Source organism: Trachurus japonicus, chromosome 6 (genome assembly GCF_045865225.1).
Source record: "Trachurus japonicus isolate A0001 chromosome 6, Traja_1.0".
In the NCBI taxonomy this organism is placed as follows: Eukaryota; Metazoa; Chordata; class Actinopteri; order Carangiformes; family Carangidae; genus Trachurus; species Trachurus japonicus.
The window spans coordinates 1,859,953-1,884,144 of NC_140912.1; the positions used below are offsets into that span (position 1 = coordinate 1,859,953).

The window sequence follows — 24,192 nt, forward strand, 5'->3', positions numbered from 1 at the left end:
TCGAGCTCGCCGTAGCCACAGGAAGTCACATTGTGTGTTCTTCGTTTCCAAAAAAGCTAGAGTAGAGCAACGTTTCCCACCTTTCACACAGCCTCTTTGTGGTTTTCTTCCACATTACCTGGAAGTACAGCATTTTAATTCTGCTTCTAGGAGTGAGCAGGCGTCTACGACCCGGTGGAGTTACGTCTGTGCCGCCGTGAAGCTGGGAGGAAACACACCGCCGGGGCGCCTTGTCTCTGTTTCATTGACTTGAACCTCAGTGTGAAGCTTCTCCTCCACGATGATGAACTACTCTGACTACGACTCTGACGGATACTCGTCTAATGAAGACGCAGACTACGTCCCATCAGGTGAGGACCGCAGCCAGCTGCAGCTGTGTTAGTAGTAAACACGAGTTATTACAGGATGGAGCTGATTTAACGACGTGTTGCTGTGGCTAACGTCGATGACCAAGGCACAGTCAACATTAGCTCACACACACATGGTGCCACCTAATATGAAGAACTAAAGTATTCTCGAGAATAAATGTATTTATTGTTTTGTTCTCGTTTTTACCTGTGTTTACGGAGGAGGGGCGTTTAGAAAACAGTCAGGTGCTGCTTTCTCCAACGTAGCCTACGACCTCAGTTATGAGTCTTTGTAATTTCGGCTTCAGTTTGTTTGTTTGTTTATTTTCACATATAAAAAAGTTAAAGATATAACATATAAAATCCAATACAATGTGAAGGGGAAATGCCAAAAAAAAAAACCCTCCAGGGGCTTGTAGGGTGGCATTCTCCAACTACTACAGTTTTAAGCTAGTGAGCATATTTGTGAGGTACAAAAACCGTTCATAATAAATACAAACATGGTTAGATTCATCAATACCAGTCAAAGGTTTGGACACATCTCATTCAGTGGTTTTTCTTTATTTTTCTACCTTCCACATCGTAAAATCCATACTGAAACTATGAAATAACACATGTGGAATTATACAGTAAACACAAACATGTTAGGCTAAGTAAAACAAAAGTCTTATCTGTCACCTGACCTAAACCCAACTGAGATGGTTTGGGATGAGCTGGACCACAGACAGTCAACAAGTGCTCAGCTCCTTCAAGACTGTTATACAAATGTTAGCTATAGCTACTGTTATACAAATACATCTGTACTCCGTAAAACATGTATTATTTATTACATAATAGTGCAGTTTGGATTTTTTGCTTGTACGTAGGGATGAAAAACAGGCACATTGTTTCTTACCTGGGATGATAGTGACTTGTGTCACATGCAGCTGTTGCAACTGACCAGCTGACCAGTGTGATGCCCTGGTCTCAACCACACACTGCATTAAATGGTATTGCAGCCACAGCTCGACCATGAGGTTCATAGTATTCGGTTTATTGACATTAGGACAACTAACATGTCATTAGTGCATATCATTAAAATGGTTTCACCAAGTACCATAAAGTAAGGAAAAACATTGTTTATGTTGTGTATTCATGAAAAAGTAAAAGTGCCATATCCCTGCTGTGATCTGTTGTTAAAATGTTCTTCTCACTTCCACTGCCTTCTGTGTACTTCCTTCTCAGATGATAACCTCAGTGAGGACGACCTTAATGAGTGTGAGAAGGAAGAGCCGCTGCGTGAGGACGACAGTGTGCCACATCCTGGTGATGTCAGCAAGAAGAAGAAGAGTAAAAAGCACATCAGTATGAGGTGAGAGGGTCTGACAGAGTCATGGTGTCAAGGTTGTTGCTTGAACACCACAATTAATGAATAAAAAAATCCTCATTAATTGGAGGCATCGGTCCTCAGAGAAGACGGTATTGAATGGTTTCATTGATTAATGTGACCAGTCTCATCAGAAGGTGTGACTTCTCCACTCAGTGGATCTCCAGTCTTAACTTCAAAAGAACACAACTGAGTGTTAAAAGGGATTTATTAACTACAATGTTTATTAACAATCAAGGTGAAAGAAATAACAATTTAAAAACTGTGATGTGTTGGCATTAGTGCAGTGATTCCCAACATTTTTTGGCTCATGACCCCATTTTGACATCACAAATCTCTGGCGACCCCTGATCATGTGATCGTGGCTGTCAATCATGTGTCAGCTCAGGTATTTTTATATGCTGCATTTTATTTGAACTCGATTTATATTTGAGAAAGTGAAAGTATAGAATACAGTTGTTTAAGATTGTGTGTGGTGTTTTTAATCATAATTTCAAAAAGAATAATATTTTTATCTGTAATTCTTTTTTTTAATCAATTATTAGACATTTCAGGCAACCCCATTTGAATTCCAGGCGACCCCACGTGGGGTCCCGACCCCAAGGTTGAAAAACACTGCATTAGTGGGAGAAAAGGTGTTATGACTATTTACAATATGGCTGTAAAACTAAGGATCATTGAGAGAATTAATTAATACATTTTATTTTATTTAACCTTTATTTTACCAGGCAAATTGCTTGAGATAAAAAAAAATCTCTTTTACAAGCATGGCCTGGCCAAGAAAGCAGCAACAAGATATACACACAAAGAAGAGGGGACAAACATGAGAGAGAGAAAAAGAGAGAGAGAGAGAGAGAGAGAGAGAGAGAGAGAGAAAAAGAAAAGATGAATGACGTCCAGAGTTCTACAGTCCGGCGGGGATATGGGGGGAAGAGAATAAGAGAATTAAGTTTTGATGTCAAAATATGACAATAGTTTGACATCAAAACATTATAGTCTTATAACATGACAATATTTTGGTATCAACCCCATCATGAGCAGAATGGTAAAACTGTACTGCGATGTGCTGTTGCTGGCACCCAAGCAGCTGACGTTGCCAATAGGTCATTTTCATCGACAACCTCTGGATGGAGGCAACATCTGTTACCAGGGTAATGGGTTCTGCTGGTGCCCCACAGTGGTTTCAGCTTTGATTATTTGTTTGCTGGCTTTTTTGCAGGTGGTCAGGACAGTCCTGTCATCAGCGTTTTCTGTTTTATGTAAAACTAATCCAGATAACTTCTGAAAGAGGATGCAGAAATCATCTCTTGACTCTTGCAATTGCTGCAGTCATGGCAGTTTTTTAAGATCTCTACGCTCCATTGGCCTTACAATGTTAGCATATACACAGAGTTTGACTGTGCTGTCACTGGAGATGACGCCAATGATGATGACCTTTTTATTCTTGAAAATCATCCACAGAAAGAGGAAGGAAGGAGTCCTGAAGATAGAGACGGAGGACAGGGCTAAAGGTGAATCAGAGGAGGCAAAGCCGTCACAGGAAGAGTTGGAAAAGCCGACTAAAGCAGAGGAGAACGATGAAGTGAAGGAGAAGAAGAAATCTGATGACCTCTGGGCCAGTTTCCTGTCTGACGTTGGAACCAGGCCCAAAGAATCCGCACCTGCCTCACAGTCGAGTATCACACAGAAGGTAAATATGTCCTGCATTCAAAGGGAAACAGTCCAACTGCCTTGTTTAAAGGGATAGTTCAACATTTTGGACGACCTATAGTCGTAGTAGTAGGTTCGTTACCTTTATTTGTCGGTGCAAGCTATTTTTAGAACGGCGGAGCAGAGCCGTGAGCTGCTCAGAGCTACGCTACGGAGGCTGATGGGATTTCTTGGTTTCCCTCATCAAACTCATCAAATACACAATCCAACAACTCCAAAATGCTCTTGTGGACAAGTTGTGACCTGCACATTCACCACGCTATGAGATAATAACAGAACATTACGAGGTAAATGCAGAGACTGCTTGCTGAAAAGCTGCCCTCGATAGGAACGCGCATTTACCTCGAAAACAACTTCATCTCGTAACGTTCCGTTATTATCTCATAGCGTGGTGAATGTGCAGGTCACAACTTAGCTCCGTAGCGTAGCTCTGAGCAGCTCGCGGCTCTGCTCCGCTGTTCTAAAAATAGCTTGCACCGACAATTAAAGGTAACAAACCTTTTGCTATGACTATAGGGATTATGGCAATGGGCCAATTTGCCAAAATGTTGAACTATCCCTTTAGGTTTAAGTCCTAACATGTAAAACGGCTGTGTTATTGTTCATCTGGATGCACAAGCTCACCACAACACATTTTAATGTTGTTCTGATCCTCAGGCCAGTTCTTCGGTGGCGAAGGTTTCTCCAGTGAGTACACAAGCAAAACAGCCAGCACCTGCTACAGTCACCATCACGAAAGTTTTTGACTTCGCTGGAGAAGAAGTTAGGTATGAATCACTGGTTTGAGACAGTTGATACGGACTCTATAAAAATGTTCTTACGTTTAATGAAAGAAGGAAACACACGGCTCATTAACATATTTGTTCAGACTAGTACAGACGTCTTAGTTTCTACACTGGAAGATGGATTAGAGATATGTTCAGTTCCTTCAGACTAAACTGTTCTCACATTCTCATATTGACCAGTAGGTGGTGACACACCCACACATATGCATGTATGCACACACACACACAATTTCAGTTCCAGTGATTGCAGTTGGGATATTTAAGTAGTACAGTAAACCTGATTTTGAGAGGTAGCCTACATCTCAAATAAGCAGGTAAAATCACCATGGCAACCTCTACTGACACACTTTGCTAACCTGGCCAGCCTGACATTTACAGGGCATGGATAAAGTTTAGCAATGAACTCAACATCATGTTGGTAGAACGTTATTGTTATTTGAAGAATATTTGTGGTTTCAAGAACCAGAAACCATCTCAGTGGAGTTTTACATCTCCTGTCTCAGACAGATCAAGCCTGTCAGAGAGGCTCAGAGTCTGTCTTCACATTGTTCAACAGCTCGCTCATGATGGTGCACCCAATTTTGATGATTTGCCATGAAACAGGAAATTCTTCTCATACCTCAAATGTGGGTTGTCTGACCCAACTTTTATGTTAGATGACAGCCCCATGCAGAGGACTTCTGGCCACAGTGACACCTTTTGAAAACAAGACGCAATTCTTGAATGGCATCAGCATTCGATGCACAAAACATTGTCAATGTCCGCTCTTTAACTGACTGACATACACATACACACACGCATGTTTTTTGTGTGGTTCTCTGGCTTTTCACTGTGGTTCAAATTAACTATGCATATAAAAATGCTCTGTTGGTCTGTTGCCAGCTGGTCTGTGCAGGACATAAGCCCCTGAATGTGGTGTCTGCCAGTCACTAAAATGCACAGCTGCACTGATGGGCTGCTGTGAGCATCTCTGATAATTGCCTAGCTTGCAGCTTCAATTATTTCTGTCTATATAAAATATTTGAGCAGAAAAAAACTATATAAAAAAAAGTCATTATAATTTGAATATTGGTTGTAAATTCTCTCTACTCAGACATAATAATGACACTGATTGTATGATCAGTGATGCTGTAATAATGATATGTACATTTTTTTCCAAAAACTATTTTTTTATTGATCTGGACACCTTTAACTTAGTTTTATTTTGTAAGAAAATGACAACAGAAAACATATGCTTTTTTAAATTGTTCTCTTATGTTCTTAATGAACAGATGCTGTGCCCATCTCAGGTTGAATTTAAGAACACAGAGAGAAGATCTGTGTAGGGGTGTGTATGAAACAGCAATAAAGCTTCATAGACAAACGTCTTGATCAGAGACGGAGTTGCTGAATGTGCAAGAGAACTTTACGTTGCAGTAAAAGGACAGATATATTTTCCTAATTTCTTCACTACTGAAAGTAGAAGTGATAACATCCGGTGGTTTTTGCTGGGAGATGAACTTTGAAAATGAAATGCATCCCTGGGAAACATGGATAGTGAGTTTACAGCATCTTTTCAGATTTTAATATGTCGAAGACATGTATGCAACACCAACGCGTACCTCACAACATCATTGCAAACTCATGTGATTATCACAGCTCATGCCATTCCTTCAATAAGCCCCAAAGCACAAACAGCAACGTTCCCATGAACACAGTCTAATTATCGGTGTCTTAGATGAACATGCTGTATATCACACAGACTGCCACACCCCTGCTAGTTATGTGGAGGGAGTAATGTCCCCCTCTAACTGTTTACATGAGCGCAGCCTGTATTCAGAGACTAAATATGAGCCTGGGTATAATTCATCTGATTCATTATGTATGAAGCTGTGTGCTCTGTAATTACAGCAGCATGGATGATGTACATGGATGATGGTTGGAGCTGGTCCCCAGAGCCACAGTAAATGCTACTGACTCCCATGTGTGATGTCTGAACATTCACTCCTCAGGGATGTTGGTTACAGCTCCCAACACGACAATATGTCAGAGGGCATCAAGACATCCATCAGCTGACCCTCGTGTTTGGTCTTTGCTTTTTTCTCTCTCTCTCTTTTCTTTCTCTCACTGAAAAGAAACTTGCCTTTTTCAAAATTCTCTTTCTCATCATCTGTGGAGCTCTGCGCTCTGCTCTGTGTAATTATGGCTGCATATAATTAGCATGCATAACAGGGAAAGCCTTTCAGCCCTCATGATGGATGCAAGTGGTTGTGGCATCTGTGCAGTGCTGATGTTCCCAGAGGATGCAGTGGTTTTTCCTCATATAGTCCTGTGTAACCCCATAGTCAGATTATGGACGTGTGTGTGTGTGTGTGTGTGTGTGTGTGTGTGTGTGTGTGTGTGTGTGTGTGTGTGTGTGTGTGTGTGTGTGTGTGTGTGTGTGTGTGTGTGTGTGTGTGTGTGTGTGTGTGTGTGTGTGTGTGTGTGTGTGTGTGTGTGTGTGTGTGTGTGTGTGTGTGTGTGTGTGTGTGTGTGTGTGTGTGTGTGTGTGTGTGTGTGTGTGTGTACATGTATGCATCCTGTTTTATGATTTCCTTTATAAGAAAAAAAGGTTTAGTTGCAGAGTGAGCAGCTGGCGATTAAGTGTGTGTTTGTTGTGTATAATTGAAAAACATCTCTATCATTTCTTGTTTCCTGTAGCCACCATTTTCACTTGCTGTTGAAAATCTGAAAATTGGGAGAAGTTTCTTAAATATTGCTCCTCATTGTTGTCACAGATGCTCTGGATTTTCATAGATCCATGTGCTTAAAGGGATAGTATAATTTTTTAAAAAGTGGGCTTGTATGATCTACAAATAGCCCCTAAGTACTTTAATTGCAGTAGAAGACTCTCTGCACTCCTCCCGTTAGCAACGCCAGCCCATAGCCCTGCCCAGAGATTTACAACATACATTGTTGTGAATGGACCCAAAGAAACTGCCTATTTTCGCAGCCTAAAAGAGGTTTTACCTGAAAAAAATTACACAGTTCCATTGTTCACTATAATATAATTTTGTCCAGCCTCTCAAAGTGCAGGCAAAACGCAGATTTTATTTGGACCTAACCAACTTACGTATCCCTCCGGCCCAGGCTTAGCGCCCGCCGATCAGCAGTTGGTTAGGAATAGGTCCAAATAAAAACTGCGTTTTTCCTGCACTTTGAGGGGCTGGAAAAAATGATATTATAGCGAACAATGGAACTGTGTTTTTTTTTTTTTCAGGTAAAACCTCTTTTAGGCCACGAAAATAGGCCGTTTCTTTGGGTCCATTCACAACAATGTTGTAAATCTCTGGGCAGGGCTATGGGCTGGCGTTGCTAACAGGAGGAGTGCAGAGAGTCTTCTACTGCAATTAAAGTACTTAGGGGCTATTTGTAGATCATACAACCCCACTTTAAAAAAAATGCTACTATCCCTTTAAGGTTTTCTGGGATGGCATCACGGTGGCAGCAGGTTAAACGGTGTATTCCACGCATCCCTCTCTCTAGCAGTTCTTTCCAGCCTCTCCTGGGAAACCATGAGATGTTCCCAGGCCAAATGGGATATGTTATCCCTCCAGCGAGTTGCGGGTCTGCCCCGCGGCCTTCTCTCTCAGTCAGACTTGCCCTCAAAGGGAGATGGCCAAGAGGCATCCTTTTTCAGATACCTGAACCACCTCAACTGGCTCCTTTCATTCACCGTGAAGCACTTCTCTCCCCACCCTGCCAAGAAAACACATTTCAGCCTCCTGTGCATGCAGTCTCATTCTCCCTTGGATTGGAACAAAGATTGATCAGTAAATTGTAGGGATGTCATATTCTTGGTACGATTATTGTCAAAGAAATAATCACAGTATTACGATTATCATGATTATTATGCATTAAATAATTTCACAACACTATTAATGTGTAAAATCAAATATGGTCAAAATATAATTACATTACTCATTGTTAACACAAAATATTTCAAGTATCTATTAATATGACCAATTATTAATCCCTCCAGTGGAAGCGTTTGAAATATTCAGGTCATAAATTGTAATCTATACCAAATGTTTCTATTTATTTTAATTGTTTTTTGTTTTATTTTGTGGTTTTTTTTTAAATACAAATGACAGGCTAACATTTAAATTCCTACCAATTCAATGTTACGTTAAATAAATGGACCAGTATTTGTGCATTCACCTTTATTTTGGCGCACATCTGCCGATACGGTTCATACATAATCTTTTTTGGGAAGTGACGGTATTTAGGAATCTTTACGATTAATTTATTGTCGCGTTTAATACCGCAAATTAATTGTGAAAACAAGTAATCGTGACATCCCTAGTAAATTGAAATCTTTGCCTTCTGGCTCAGCTCCTCTTCACCACGACGCTCCGATCATACAACATCTGCATTGTTGCCGATGCTGCATCGATCCATCTGTCAGGCTCGCACTGGAATGAAACACTGTGACTTTGTTCCTTTTGCATCTGAACATAAAGACTTGGTGACTCCTCTGGATCCACCAGGGTTCCTCACCCCTCCCTCCTCCTGGCACCAGGAAGAAGTCAGTCTGAAAAAACACATGTTGTGTGAAACATTTGGCGACAGAATGACAATGTGTTTCCAAGTGGTAATTGATGCTGCTGATAGCCTGAAAGACCGAAGCTTTAGGAATCTTGGCAATGCAGATATTGTTCCTCCAGCATGATATGTAGCATGAGGATCCTGCTGCCTGAATCCTCCTGGGATTTGTTAATGCCTCCATTAATTCTGCCAGAATATTGCTATGTCTCATATCAGCAACTCCAGTGAACATGTTGCAGTCCTTGTGCCAGTGTGAACACACCTAAGCTCTCAAAATAGCAAGTATGAACCTGGAGGTGCCTGAATTGAGACATAGCAAAATGTCTCAGTGGTTAGGACGAGGCAGGTTCTCAGACTCATGTTGACTTACACCTACATGTTGACTTGGCGTGTGAATTTCATCACTGTTGGTTGTCTGAGTCTGTGGTGATCCACCAAATTGTTATGTCCACACAGCTACTGCACCAGGCAATGTGCCTCCTGAGCATGAGCTGGAAAACACACGTGGATGCTGCTGAGTTTGAAGACAGGCTGCCTGAGGAGTTCTCCTTCAATAATTCATCTTTAAAAGAACAAGTGCAGCAGACAAAGCAGCTCTTCTTACCCTCCTTGAACTGACGTCACCATTTTGATTTGATTCGCATCTTACATAATACGTTGATGATGATCTAATGCATACGGGATGTAAAAACCATATACATTCGGAACAGAAAAAATAAAGAGAATTACTCAATGCAACTTAATATCGAAGGTTTAAACAAAGGCTTGTATCATCCAACAGAACACAACGTGATATATGAACATACGAGGCATCAATTAGTCCAATCAAACAGTTATTAATTACCCTCATCTAGCGGTGCGGTTGCATATTGGAACATATTCTTGATGTTGCATTCACGTGAAATCGGGCAGACATCAGACGCTGCATGTAACAGGATAAACAAACGTCTATATAAACAACATCTGTCTAGGGACTACAGATGAAAAATAGCCTCTTGGCTAATTCTGGCGCATTTACAGCAATGTTATTAATGTGAAACTTAATGTTATTAGTGAAACTTTTCAAATAAATTATTATTAAGTGGTCCGCCAGCACGAGGCAAAACAATACAGGCGTGACAATATGTTGTCATGGTGATGTCGTATTGTTTACCTGACCCACGTTTTACCGTCTTTCTCTGGTGGAGTAAAATGACATCCGGTTGGTTTGCCGACGGCCGTCTGCCTGACTGCACCTGAATGCAACATCAGTGCCTCCGTCCTTCCTCACACTACACAGTGGTGACAGTTTTAACAGGCCGAGCCGACAGCTCCGCTGACTTTCTATGGTTACCAACGGTCACGCTGCCACTCAACGTAAAAAATGGCGATGCAACATGGCCGCCTCGGTTCGGTGTGTCGCCCACTTATGTATTTGTAACGACTTGTAACAACTCATTCTAAGGTAGGAGAAAGCTTTCATTTGTATGCAGGTGTGATTCGACTTCAGTGAAATACGTTTTTATGAAAGCAATATTTGATTTTTACTAATAAAAAGCCAAATAAGTTACATACTGGGGCTTTAAGAATAAGTGCAGCTACTAAGTTGACCACTGTGTTTTACCAGTGTTTCCTGATGAGCTTGTGTGTGTGTTTTCTCTGTCAGGGTGAGTAAAGAGGTGTCTGCAGACTCCAAAGAGGCCAAGAGTTTTCTGAAGAGTCAAAACACCAAACCGGAGGAAGATGAAGATGAAGAAGAGAGCTGCACACTCCCCAGTCAACCATCTCTTCCTGGTCCCAGGTACACACACACACACACACACACACACACACACACACACACACACACACCTACCTGCATACATGTTCAGTCCCACACCAACATATGCAAATGAGGGTAGATGATAATTTGGCACTGCCAGTTGTTTTGGTGACCATTTGTAGTTATGCATGAGAACCTGTCCTAATAGACTGAGGACATTTTAGTTGGTCCTGACCGCAGGTCCACTGATGGTTTTTATATTTTTAAATGCTCAGATAATAACGATAGTTTAGAGCAGGAAAAAGCCGACAGCTGATTAATCGGCCAATATGAGAAAGCACATCACCAGTGGACGGTTAGTGGACCAGCTCAGTCGGAGTCGGTGCAGTCAGTCAACACATGAGAGACAATGATTAGCAATGATTTTTAACCACAATAAACACTTTTGTCCCTCACTGTCTGCTGTTGAGAAGACCACAACAAATCAGACGTTAGCTGTGGAAAGCTCCACTTATGTGATAAAGGAGGATGGTTATTAATATTTAGTAAATCAGGCAAGTGTTACTGTTGAGCCCTGTTTGAATGTAAATGATCTCAGGTCCTCAGTGGTGTAACCATGGCCATCTGGTTGGAGATCTGGTGCAATAAGATGATGTATCCTCCTGAGCGGCCAGTGGAGGTTGCGCAGCCGTCAGCCACTATCCACTATCCACTATCCACTATCCACCTGTATTCCTGCTGATTGCAGTACTCTATGAAATATCCTATAGGCACAGTCTACCTCTAGTCCTCACCCAAACCAAGAGTTAACTCCTGGTTTTAGGTTTCAGGTTGGATTCCGGTTTAGATAATGGCGAGGGGATTCATGATTTCAGCATGTGTTCTTCCTATATGGAAGCGTACCATATGAAAAAGGGCAACATTTTTGAATATCACTGTATCAGTGAACTCCAACATCACTGGTCCTGGTTCTGGTCTTGATACTGGACAAATTAAAGGGACAACGAGGAGTTTCTCCATCGGCAGAACGAAAAATTCCACCACAATAAAAAAGTCTCATATTAATGTGGATGAATCTACGTTACACACACTTGTTAATGGGCCCATTTTCGATTAATATATCGATTTGTCTCTATCGTTATTTTGTTATTATTAGTGGTGGTGGAAATGCTGGTCGAGCCGACCAGCGTTTCTTTACTTTCGGTTTCGCGGCGAGTCATGAGAATAACGCAGCCGAATCGCCGTTTATGGTCGGAACTACAACAGTATCTGATCGTCTTCGAACCTCTGACTTTAATTCTTGATGAATGAAAACATGAGTCTGTCTTGCGCCGGTCAAAGAATTTCACGGTGCGCGGAGGCTCATAAATGTAGTGTGAAAACGCTTTGCTTTTCCAAAACTCCTCGTTGTCCCTTTAAGAAAATGGATTTCATGTTTATTATAGCCAGATAAAAAAAAATCTCTCTCTATTCCTGTGTCTGATCTAGACATTTGTCTATGATGCATTTTTTATTCTTCCTCCCCTCGGCATCTGAGTACTGTTAAAGTACTGGATCAATAAGTGGTATCGATAAACCAGTATACTCTTAAATTATAGAGTGAGTGTTATTTTCAGTTCATTTTGCACTGGAGCTTCCATTCGGATATCAACAACATGGAATTTCCCTTTTATACGACCCGTGTGTGAGTGCGTGTGCATTTTTCCTACCTCTTTTAATACCTTTTGTTGCCATGGCAATATATCATTTGGGATCTGTGCATCTTCCCTTTCAAAATCCCAGACAGAAAACAGGAAATCATCTGCCAACAGACAGGAAGTACAGTGTGTCCACCAGTTATTTCCTTTTTATCACCAGTCCGGTGTGTGTATGTGCATGTTGTCGTGTGTGTGTGCAGGCAGACGCATGTAGACATACACATACACATACTCATACACACATGTGGGACATTTAGTAAATCAATCCATAATCACATAAACATGTGTACGTGTCTTTCGTCCTCTGTGACAGATTTCATTCCCCATGGTGTGTGTGTGTGTGTGTGCGCGCATGAAAAGGCAACAACTAAGGAACAACAGGAAAGAGCCATCAGCACCACTCCCTCATTAACCTTGTACACACACACATGCTGATACACACTGACAGAGATTGTGAAGTTAGTGTTTGTTTGTAGTATGTTGAGATGATAGTGGAGCGGTTATATAACGTAACACAGTGGCGTGTTTACTATAACAGGGAGGGAGGGGCCGGCCCCTGTCATCTTAAAACCATGATATTAAAATGACAAAGAAATTCTTGGTAACCTAAAAGCTTTAGCTAAATGACACGATGAGTCAGTATAAACCATTCAGTAATCAAAAGATAAGGATTTCTTTTGTAACACAGATCTCTATTGTTCCGTATAAAATATCTATTTGAAGAAAGGTTGTGCTTATAAATAAAAGATCAGGCTGAAAGTGCATGCTTACTAAATTTAGAGGGAGACAGGGATTCTGCCAGTCGTGTCCCACAGTAAAACAAATGTCAGACTACAGAACACATAGTGAGAAATTACATTCAAAATAGAGGTGGGATAGAATGAAGTGACCATTGTCATGGAAGTATGCAACCCTGCAGACCTCTGTGAAACATGTAAGAAATAAGCCTGACAGTATGTGTCTCCTGTCAAAAAGAAGACCAAATTTCAAAATATAGTCCAAAATGAAACAACAGATCCTTTGCCACAGACTTCAAGTGTGTTCACAAAGAGAGAAGGAAGATAATCTAAGGGTGCATGCTACATCAAAGTGCTTCTTGAATAATGACAGCGATGTGTGATCTTAAAATAAATCTCTTTAAAAGAAATGGCTGTAGCGTAACTACCAGTATGTGTCAGGAAGAGTCCATGTTTTGGTCCAGTTTATATACAGCCATATCCCACAGTTCCATCAGGTACACAGGAGTTTACATGTGCAAGATGAAGGCACAGAGCAGGGTATACAGGGCTGTAGGTGAGTTAACTGGATCATGTGAAAGGATGACTTTACAGAGCATGACGACACCTAATGGAAAAGCATCAAAAACAAAAGGTAACTGTGTCAGACTCACAGCATTTGACTTAAATTAGACTAAAAACAGAGAAATGGGAGCAGCAGTAGTTGAGCAGATTTCTTTTACAGCAGGATCAAATGTTTTTCTTTTGTGCTGTGAGCCAGCAGTGAAGGATTCATTTCCTCTGCCAGTGAGATGTTGAGACGTGGGTTTGATGATGATGTGTGTGTGTCTGTGTGTGTGTGTGTGTTCAGTATTTACTGGACACACAAGACAGACGGACGGATAAATTGTCACAAACACAGAATCACAAACAAGATGAAACAAAAACCTCTCGTGCTACACAGAGGTCACAGAAACTTGCAATATATGAATATATTAATGGTTGGGATGAAAAGACTCAGCTGTGGCTGGAGTGGAAGCTCACACTTATTGGTCTATTCATGGACAGGAAGGAAATCTCAGGCTGCACAATGACTGAGACGTACACACACACATGTGACACAGGAGCTGTGTAGCAGCTGGCCTGGCAGCGCAGAACAAGACGGAGTTAGATGAAAAGAACCAAGATACTCAGTGAGTTCTGTACTTGGCAGCAAGTGAATTTCCATTCCATGTATACATGTATGGGCCAAGCAGCTCCCTGGAGCCACCCCACAGCAGATGTCATGTTCCTCAGCCATATGAGCTCCGCAAGAGTCAGAGAGGCCGACTAACTTTTCAAGACCATTGATGAAGATATCACAGTCAATCACATGTATCTCCATCAGAATGTAGTCCAAGGTCGTAGCTTTATAGTGAATTTGGCTGTGTTATAATCTCCTGTATGTGAGCACAGAGAGGACGGATGAGTTCAGCTCTGAGCCCAAATTTCTCATCTAGATCAGTGTCAACTCTAAACCTTCTCTCTTTTGCACTGAACACAATAATATCAGTTTTGTGTACATTTGGCTCGAGAAAGTTCAGACACTGCTTTATTTTCCTATAGGATCATATCTGGGACTGTTGTCATTAAAGGTGTAATGTGTAGGAATTCCCCCCATCTAGCGGTGCGGCTGCATATCTGAACGTATTCTTGGTGTTGCATTCACGTGAAATCGGGCAGACATCAGACAGACAACAGACGCTGCATGTAACAGGATAAACAAGCGTCTATGTAAACAAGTGGTCCGCCAGCACGAGGCGTGACAATATGTTGTCATGGTGATGTCGTATTGTTTACCTGACCCACGTTTTACCGTCTTTCTCGCGCGGATTAAAATGACATCCGGTTGGTTTGCCGACGGCCGTCTGCCTGACTGCACCTGAATGCAACATCAGTGCCTCCGTCCTTCCTCACATTACACAGTGGTGACAGTTTTAACAGGCGCTACCTGGAAAACTTTCTCCCCGAGCTGTCGGCTCCGGTGAGTTTCCGTGGTTACCTACGGTCACGCTGCCACTCAACGTAAAAAATGGCGATGCAACATGGCCGCCTCAGTTCGGTGCGTCGCCCACTTATGTATTTGTAACGACTTGTAACAACTCATTCTAAGGTACCAGAAAGCTTTCATTTGTATGCGGGTGTGATTCGACTTCAGTGAAATACGTATTTATGAAAGCAATATTTGATTTTTGCTAATAAAAAGCCAAATAAGTTACATACTGGGGCTTTAAAGGTAGAGTAGGAGATCCTCGGAAAACAAATTGAAAATACACAAGTCAAAAGTCCACACCCCTTTCTTTAGACTTCTCTCCGAAGCCACGCTTCCAGAACAGAGGAACACTTGATGTTTTCTGCCATAACGTTGTTGCAACTGTCTCATTGGATTTAGCGAGCTTGCATAAACTCTGGCTCTGGCATCGTCTTTTTGTATTGTAAATGGAGCATGCAAACTCGATAAGTGCACGAAGAGGGGTACGCACAGAGGGGGGAGGGAGGGGCAGATGGCCGTTTGATCGACGCATCACGATCCAATGAATTTGTTTGTGGCGTCCAAAATGATTGGATGGTGTTTTTACAGGATTGTCCATTACACAGGTGACTGATATTTTTCTTTTTCGTGACAAAGCATTGAATTAATTGGTTGCAATCGGGCTGTGAAGAGGACTTCGAGCAATACGGTAAAAAAAAAAATGCTCCAGAAGAAGATATCCTCCTCCACCTTTAAGTTAAGTAATGATAGCATGGCGTCCAATGCATTTTGAAAGGTGGATTCAGCAGGTTGCACCTAAACCTGCTCTTTTCCAGCTGCAGGGATGTTCACCAGAGACTTTATGGACTGGTCTCTGGAGCCTGACTGGCTGTAGATCAAGAGAGGAGAGAATCCTTCCAATACGAGGAAGGTTTCAGTTCCCATATAGGTTTACATACAAGCAGACATTACCCATAATTCATTGTTTATCCATGTTCTTCCATTACTCTGTAATTAGCTGTGTCGCATGTAGCAAGTTTTAGATTTCTCCAAACAAACACAAACAAACGCGCTTTTCATCCAGCACACCTGCCTCCGCTTTCACCAACAGAGCTGAAGCTGCTCTGACTGACAGACACACATCACTGACAACGGTGAGGCTCTGGAGTCAAGTTAACAGTGTCTGCCTGCTGGAAAGACTTCTCAATTTCTGTGTCCTGTTGTCCCCCCCCCCCCAGCGCCAAGCGGCCTGCAGGCATGTCCAGTGTCCTGAATCGTCTCGGGGGTAAAAAACAGAAGATGAGCACGCTGGAGAAGTCAAAGATGGACTGGGACGCTTTTAAATCAGAGGAGGGCATCACAGAGGAGCTGGCCATCCACAACAGAGGCAGAGAGGGGTAAGATCCAGTCAGCGTGTGGCGGTCCGGGGCAGTTTGAACTCAGAATTACTAAATATTTCACCAGTTCTGTGTTCCTAACTGAGATATATTGGGGTTAAAAAACAGGCCCAACCACAAAATATGCTTAAAGGTCCCATATTATGAAAAACTGTTTTTTCTGGTCTCTACATAAATAAACTGATCCTCCCTGAGCCTACCAACTCCTAGAATGAGGAAAGCAAACGGGTCCTGCATGGACTCTGCAGCCCACCCACTGGTAAAACGGTGCTAAACCAGGCTGTTCAAACTCAGCTCCTGTGGTGATGTCACGACGGGAGTGAGGCCGGCCCCTCAGCGCGATAAAACGCCTACCACGTCTATTTCTATGGCTGGCTGCAGTGCACAGCAAGAAACTCCTGAGCTAAATTGATGAAATACCGACCAATTTTAAGTCATAAAGTGGTAATAATCTTTGCCGTGTACAGTAACCATGTTACTTAAAGGTGCAGGCACAGAAACAGCTTGTTCTCAGTAGAGCTCATTTGAGCGACTTTTAGACAGCCGACATTCAGGACCACGGATCAGTTTGGGGCAATACATTTCGAATACAGTTTAGGTGGACGTCTGACAGCTGAGTGAAATTGAGTAAAAAGAGTATAATATGGGATCTTTAATGTTTTGAACCAGTGAAATCAGCTTTCGCTAACCTTAACCCTCACTGACTGTAGAACATCTGGATCCAGATGTGCTGTTATTCAGTAGAAATCATTCTTCTCTACGTGTCAGTGTTTCTTTGCCACTGTTCTAAATGCTGGTGTGACTGTTGCCTTGTGTTTTCCAGCTCTTTAAGGTTGTGTGACAGTTCAGTCAGAGACGCCACGGTCAAACATTTATTCAACATGTGTGAGAGTGCCGTGCTCATGTGGGCACCAGATTTACAACATAACAACAGCATCAAGGCTTTTGTTTTAAATGTTAAAATTAGACTTTGGTGGTTTGGTCTGCTGCTCATTCATATCTTATTATGTTGTGCATAACTACATTCCAGGATCTGTGTTTGTAACCACATACATAGATCATTTTATTTCCATGATGTCCAAAGACGTACTTAGAGAGGTATGAGCAGTTACCTCATGATGGACTAATGACACATTCAATACGGCTTCCACCACACTGGTGACTATTTATGACAATACATGTACAGTACAGGATAGTATTTATACCTCTGCAGGCAGCAGCCAACACAGATGGTTTGCAGGTTTGTCATGTGTCCCATTCTTGGACTCGAGGACAAACTGATTAAAGGTCAAAAGTCTAAGTCAGTAGGACCTTTGCCCTAACGCAAGACTTAAAGGAGAATTCTGGGCAAATTCAACCTGGGGCTATAGTTTCCTAATATTTTAGGTCTAAAAGAAGGACTTTCAACTTGACTCTCACGCGAGACTTCGAGTTTGCGCGTGACTTTGTATTACAGCTCCGTTTACAAACATGTTGGCTTTCTTGAAGAAAAACAAACCCCTCGGTGTATGTTTGAATAGCCATCTGTGGAAAAGAGTGGTTTTGTGGGATGTAAGATCAGTCTGCTCCTATTTTCAGATTCTTCTCTTAGACCTAAAATATTAGGAAACTAACAGCCTCAGGTTGATCCTAATTTTTTTTAATGATTTTTCTGAGAAGCAGCAGCTCCGTGAGCGTCTTCCTCATGTCGGTGACAATTCATCTGACATTAGTCACGCTTCAGTCAGGACAGATGGAGAGTCAGAGCAGTGGCTACTCCAGGGACAAGTCAAGCTGACACCAGAACCCCCCCCCCCCCAAACACAGACATTTTCCCACCACTAACCAACATCTCCCCCCCGACTTTTTCCATTTCAGCACAGAAAGCGGTCACACAGCTTTTCCAGCTCTGTGTGTGTGTGTGGAATGATTTGAGTCCCTGTTAGTGCTGCTGAGTGTTTTTAAATTAGCTCCTATTCTTCTGCTTGGTTGGAAGTTGGTGCATACGTATGGTATCAGTGTGTTTTTACATGTGCTGGTAAAAGTAGGTCTAAAGCTCTCTTTCTTTCTGTATTCTTTCTGTGTGTCTGTGTGTGTTTAGGTATGTGGAGCGGAAGAACTTCTTGGAGCGAGTCGACCACCGGCAGTTTGAAAGAGAAAAAGCTGTGCGACTGAACAACATGAAACAATGACACAGACTGACAGTGTACACATACACACATATATATACACAAACACACACACACACACACACACACACACACACACACACACACACAGTGGAACAGATGTTTGACTGCCTGTATCTCTCTCTAATGACAGAGTTGTGGGAGCTCGCTGGTGCAGTGGCTTCAGTCTATTTCAGGTCGGGGTATTAATAGACTGAGTCTGTGTCCTGACTGTGCTTCCATCACTGTGGGAACCAACCGTCACACTGAGGGTGTTTGTGAGAAGTGAGGTGGCTCTCTCCTACTTCCTGTTGAAAACCAGGGCTCAGCTTCAGGGTTAAAGAATCATTTAGTTTTATAACAACATTGTTCTCATTTTGGTCATTTTGTCCCTTATTTCTATTTGTAATGAAAACATCACACTCACCCAGTCACTGTCAGACCAGAATAATAACATGAACCAATTTATAAGGATCTGGTTAATGTTTGGCTAGAGGGTGAATTTAAGTTGGGCAGTGAGCAGAGAACTAGATTTAGTTTTTTACCAAAATAAAATTTCCTTTCAACATTAAAGACTTAAAAACATTTTTTTTTTCCTGAAATACCTAAATTCACCCCCAAATACACATCCGTAGCAAATTCTATGGCAAATGCATCAACACAGCCAAAGTTATGTATTATAGAGAATGTCCAAATGGGCACTTTGCACCCTATGCATGAGGGTTAAACCATGGACACCATTTCCATCTCACATTAAAGGGATAGTTCACCCAAAATTGAAATACTCATTATCTACTCACCCTCATGTCGACTAAGGGCTGGGAGAAGTTTCAGAGTTATCCAAGGCTTATCTGAGTTACAGGGGGTCTCGGCGTCCATATAACGGTTGCAAATGGATACCAACTGTCTTCCTAACAAAAAGACACACCAAAAAACATCCAAATAACTCCATGCTGCTCGTATGTAATGTCCGTCTTGTATTGAAGCCCCGAAATGCGAAATTGTCCCGAAAAAAATTAAATAAGTCTATATTTCAAGCTTGTTTTGTAGCGGAAGCTTCTCGAAGCTCCTCTTCCCGGTTCGTCAAATTTGGACGAACTGGGAAGAGGACAGACCCCGGTTCGTCCAAATTTGACGAACCGGGAAGAGGAGCTTCGAGGAGCTTCCGCTACAAACAAGCTTGAAAAATAGACTTGGACAATTTCGCATTTCGGGGCTTCAATACAAGACGGACATTACATACGAGCAGCATGGAGGTATTTGGATGTTTTTTGGTGTGTCTTTTTGTTACGAAGACAGTTGGTATCCATTTGTAACCGTTATATGGACATGCACTGCTACGCCGAGACCCCCTGTAACTCAGAAAAGCCACGGAGGACTCTGAAACTTCTCCCAGCCCTTAGTCCACATGAGGGTGAGTAGATAATGAGTGAAATTTCAATTTTGGTTGAACTATCCCTTTAAGCAAGTTACAACTTCCAGGACTTAAACATGAGGCCAACACTGAACAAGAAGAAGCTGCAGTTCCCATACTGACCACTAGAGTGTACCTCTAACAGTGAATCAGTCCCCATTGGCTCCTATGTTAAAACATCCGATCTCTACAGCAGGAATAAACTTGGCAGCTCCTTCATGACAACTGTTCAACTGAAAGACGTAAGTAATGTGTCATTGGGGGCGTGGCCTCTTTGAGTGTGGGTGAGCGTATGCTAGCTACATACTGGAATGCACTGAAATCTTGGCTCCACACATGCCCCTCCTCTTTCACCAAATTTGGTTTACCTGGGAATTAGGGGGCGGAGTCAGGCTCTGGCAAGATGGCGACATTGGAGCAGCTCACACCACTTTAAAAAAAAAAAAAAGGTTTCCTGAAACCTGTGGATGACGTCACAGAGACTATGCGTGTCTTTATTTATAATCCATGACATCAACATGTGATGTATGTGATGGCAGTCGGATGTCAATACCATAATGTTACTTGATAGAAACAGCAACCATGTTCTTTAACACAGAAACACAAGAGCCCAAGAGAACAGAGCCACAGTAAGAGTTGTGTTAAATCTACTGCTTGTGAATAATTAAACGTTTTACTTTCTGACATCACGCCCCCTCTCTCTGTTTGGTATGTGGACTGAAGGTAGGTTAGAGCTGTTAAACCAACCAGAGTTGTGTTATATTCAGATCAAGCAAGAAGAGCACACCAGACCACTGCTGCTGAACCCATCCAACCAGAATCCACCCACAACCTGCTACAGGCAACACAACGGACCATTTGAAGTCTGCTTTATCTGTCTTTCCTGAGATGTTTCTGATGACTGTCAGTCTCCTCCGATCAGCCTGTTATAATTCTGCTCCTTGTGTTAATGTATGGCAGGAAGAACACTGGTTTTTATGTAGCAGTAGCACCATTACTGTATGTAAAAAGAAGTGTGACTGTCATGTTAGCCCAAAGAGCAGTCAGAACATCTGATTTCTTTTTTTTTTTTTTAAATGTCCGCGGCCCGCCTTCATCCATACATCGACCAAATGATGCATTCTCAGACCTTTTTTTATTTTTTTATTGAATGATAAAGATTCAGGACTGAACTGAAAGCAGGGGGCATGTAGGAAGCTCCACAGTCACTACTGTAACACAGCTGATGCTGCCAGTTGGAGCAGCATCCTGACTAAGTCCTGAATAACAGAGAAGACTTCAGTTTGGGAGGATGACATGAGTTCACTTTCATGTTCACTCAGCGTGACAGTTTGGTTTGATTTACATTGTTGTTGTTTTCCTATTTTTAACTCTCCAGAAACACCATTCTGTCCATTTCATTTTAAAGGATATTAATATTTTATTTTTATTCTAATATTTTCAACAAAATAGGATCTCCTTCTATGGATCTTGATGAAAATTTTAGCTTTTTTACTCAACGCTCCCGTGTGTGTGTGTGTGTGTGTCTGTGTAGCCTACAGCGCTGTTATGGCGATGACAGGCTGCTGTCGCATTTATTTCTGCCATGTGTGATCAAGGAAACATGCCCATAGCCGATAATCGTAATCGCGGTCCAGATTGGAGATTGTTTTATCGCCCAGGCCTAATATTACATATAATATCTTTTAAAAAATATTTCCACAAAAATCATACTATTTTGAAAATGATTTGGCGGCCCACTTGCAATACCGTGGTGGGCCGCGGCCCACAGTTTGGGAATGACTGCTCTAATGAACACCTGATGTCTGAGTTGCCATGGAGACAGCTCTGTTTTCATCCTTACTGTTCCCAGTTCCAGTTTCACAAGGGATGTGGTTGAAGGCGTCGGAGAAAGGTGGTGGATGTTGAGGCCAGACTATTGTTGAGTTTATTTTACAATAGCTTTGATTCTTCTCAGATGAATGACATTACACATAGGCCTAGTTGTGTTCAATTAGTCATCAGCTCTTGACAGAGCTTTTATTACGATACCTTCAGGCCACCGTTGTTCCCTTAAACACTGGGAAAGGGCGGGATGAGAGGAGAGGAGGGGTATCCAACATAGGCCTACGCACTGGACCTTTAAGTACGGTAGATTTAGTTTCTTTTGCAAATCTTCTACATTTGCGTCATGTTTAGAAGTTAGCAGGCTCTTCAATATGACATGGAACCAGTCGTGTTTGCGTTATAGTCACCGACTGTTTATAACTTGAATCGTGGGAAACCAACAGCAACAAAGTGTGTGTGTCTTTGTGGAGGAGAAACAGGGATCGTTGGTGGATAGCAGCAGCAGGAAACAAGGGTTGCAATCAATTATTTGGTTTATTTGCAGGGAATGTTGATTTCCAGGATTCTTGACATGGTTCTAAACAACAAAGGAGAAAAACAATATTTGGCAAAGATATCCAAAATAAACATTGCATTTGAGGATATCATAAATGTTTTAGTTAATAATTAGTCAGGCTTCACGATTAATAAATATTACCTAATGGAGTAGGTTGGATTAGATTAAACAATACCAAACAGCTTTCTGAATTGTCCTAATAGAAGGACACAGATGATTGAAGATAAAGCAAAAGGCACATGGAAAGCATCCACCAGAACTCAGAGGCAAGGCAAGGCAATTTTATTTGTATAGCCCATTTTTACACACAGTTTGTCTCAAAGGGCTTTACATGGCATCATAACAACATCCTCTGTCCGTAGACCCTCACATCCACTGAGGAGAAACTCCCTTGGAAAAATTGGAGAAACCTCAGGGTGAGCAACAGAGGAGGGATCCCTCACCCAGGACGGACAGACGTGCAATAGATGTTACATACAAGAAAACAGTTTATAGTTTGTGACACAGAATTTGTAGACATCCCTGTTTCTATATATGGTGGGAGGAAGCTCTGCAGTAAAAGGTCAGAGCTTCAGTAGTTGTTGTGGGAGGTGCATGTTAATGCAGGTGTGAACAGGTATAAACGGGGCCTGTCAGCGCACTTTGTCCTGAGCTGTTTACCCACATTACTCATGAAGCAGTTCCCTGCATGTTGAATAAAGCAGAAGAGAACTGCAGCCGAAAAACAGATGGTGATTCACTACGAAGCCCACACCACACACACACACACAAACATAGTTGGATTTTTATGGCATAGGGCTTATGTGTTTGTGTGTGTCCATAATTCCCTGCTTGTCAGGATGGAGGAGGTTGAAGCAGCTTTTACATCATCATAAGATGATAAAACTCCACTTTAATCAAAATATCTCAGCAGAGGCACTTCACTGTAATGATTCCAGACAGACGGCCATGAGGTGATCTCTAATGTTGATGGAGCCAGTCGATCAGCTGTCCACCACATCACCACTTTAAGGAGCCGTGTGCATCCATGGCCTCAGCCTCTCCTCTCATGTTTTATTTTATTTACACGATAGCCAGAGGGCAGATCACTTTAACATGGAGCTGCCCTGTAATTATTTATAGGCACGAGATATCTCAACCAGTGCTGTGCCTCTCATGTGCATGTGTGTGTAGTCTGTTGCAACAGATAATCTCTATCTACATCAGCAACATCATTTTAAGTGACAAAGTAAAGTCTGGATTAGGTCATCATCATCTACAATGAATGTCTGAATGTAAACTATGAACAAAACAGAGAGGTCAGAGTGAACTATTAAAAAAAATGTTGTAAAAATAACTAAAATATACTAGAGCTAGAAGTATGATTACATCATCTTATAGTGCTCATAAACAAATGCTCTGCACCCTTCAGTGTTTTGGGCATGATGAATTTTGAATGCCTCCGAATGCTAATCCATCTTCTGACTAAGGATGTGGAAACATTACACTTCTCCTTATTTTAGTCCTATTCCTAATATGATTACTTTATAGTTTCTCATTTCTCTTCATAAAACCACCGTATTCATAAAATTCATTGTAGAGATCAGTGACAGAAATCAGCTGGTTCTGAAACAAAATGAGTTTTGAATTATTGGTATCACTGTCACTGAATGGTCTGAGTGCAGATTGGTTCACATGGTTCACTCCTCCTGAGGTCCCCTTAAATTCATGAACAACAATGCGTGAATGTATGAACAACATGTACTACTATACACACTCATTCTTACTCACAATAATATGAAACATAACACAACCCTATTGGCCTATTTATAGTGATATATAGGCCTACAGTATAAAGTAGCCTATGTTGTAAGTTTAATATTTATTTGGATGTTGTCAGACTCTGTTTTCGGTCTAAACATGCAAAATCTAA

General features: G+C 41.8%; 1 protein-coding gene across 1 annotated transcript; it reads left to right on the plus strand.

Moving 5' to 3' along the window:
• Positions 1-33: 33 nt before the first annotated feature.
• Positions 34-18,740, plus strand: cfdp1 (chromatin remodeling protein CFDP1). Its single transcript, XM_085778253.1, has 7 exons — positions 34-350; positions 1,572-1,698; positions 3,175-3,403; positions 4,081-4,190; positions 10,420-10,554; positions 16,178-16,336; positions 18,417-18,740. Exons 1-7 carry the CDS (start codon positions 281-283, stop codon positions 18,505-18,507), a joined length of 921 nt encoding a protein of 306 aa, XP_085634379.1. The 5' UTR covers positions 34-280; the 3' UTR covers positions 18,508-18,740.
• Positions 18,741-24,192: the final 5,452 nt, after the last annotated feature.

Excerpts from the sequence above, each read along its gene's own strand:
- cfdp1 (XM_085778253.1), top strand. The coding sequence starts at position 281 with ATGATGAACTACTCTGACTACGACTCTGACGGATACTCGTCTAATGAA. Across the intron at positions 10,555-16,177 it reads CCATCTCTTCCTGGTCCCAG|CGCCAAGCGGCCTGCAGGCA; the intron begins GTACACACACAC and ends CCCCCCCCCCAG. Across the intron at positions 16,337-18,416 it reads CACAACAGAGGCAGAGAGGG|GTATGTGGAGCGGAAGAACT; the intron begins GTAAGATCCAGT and ends GTGTGTGTTTAG.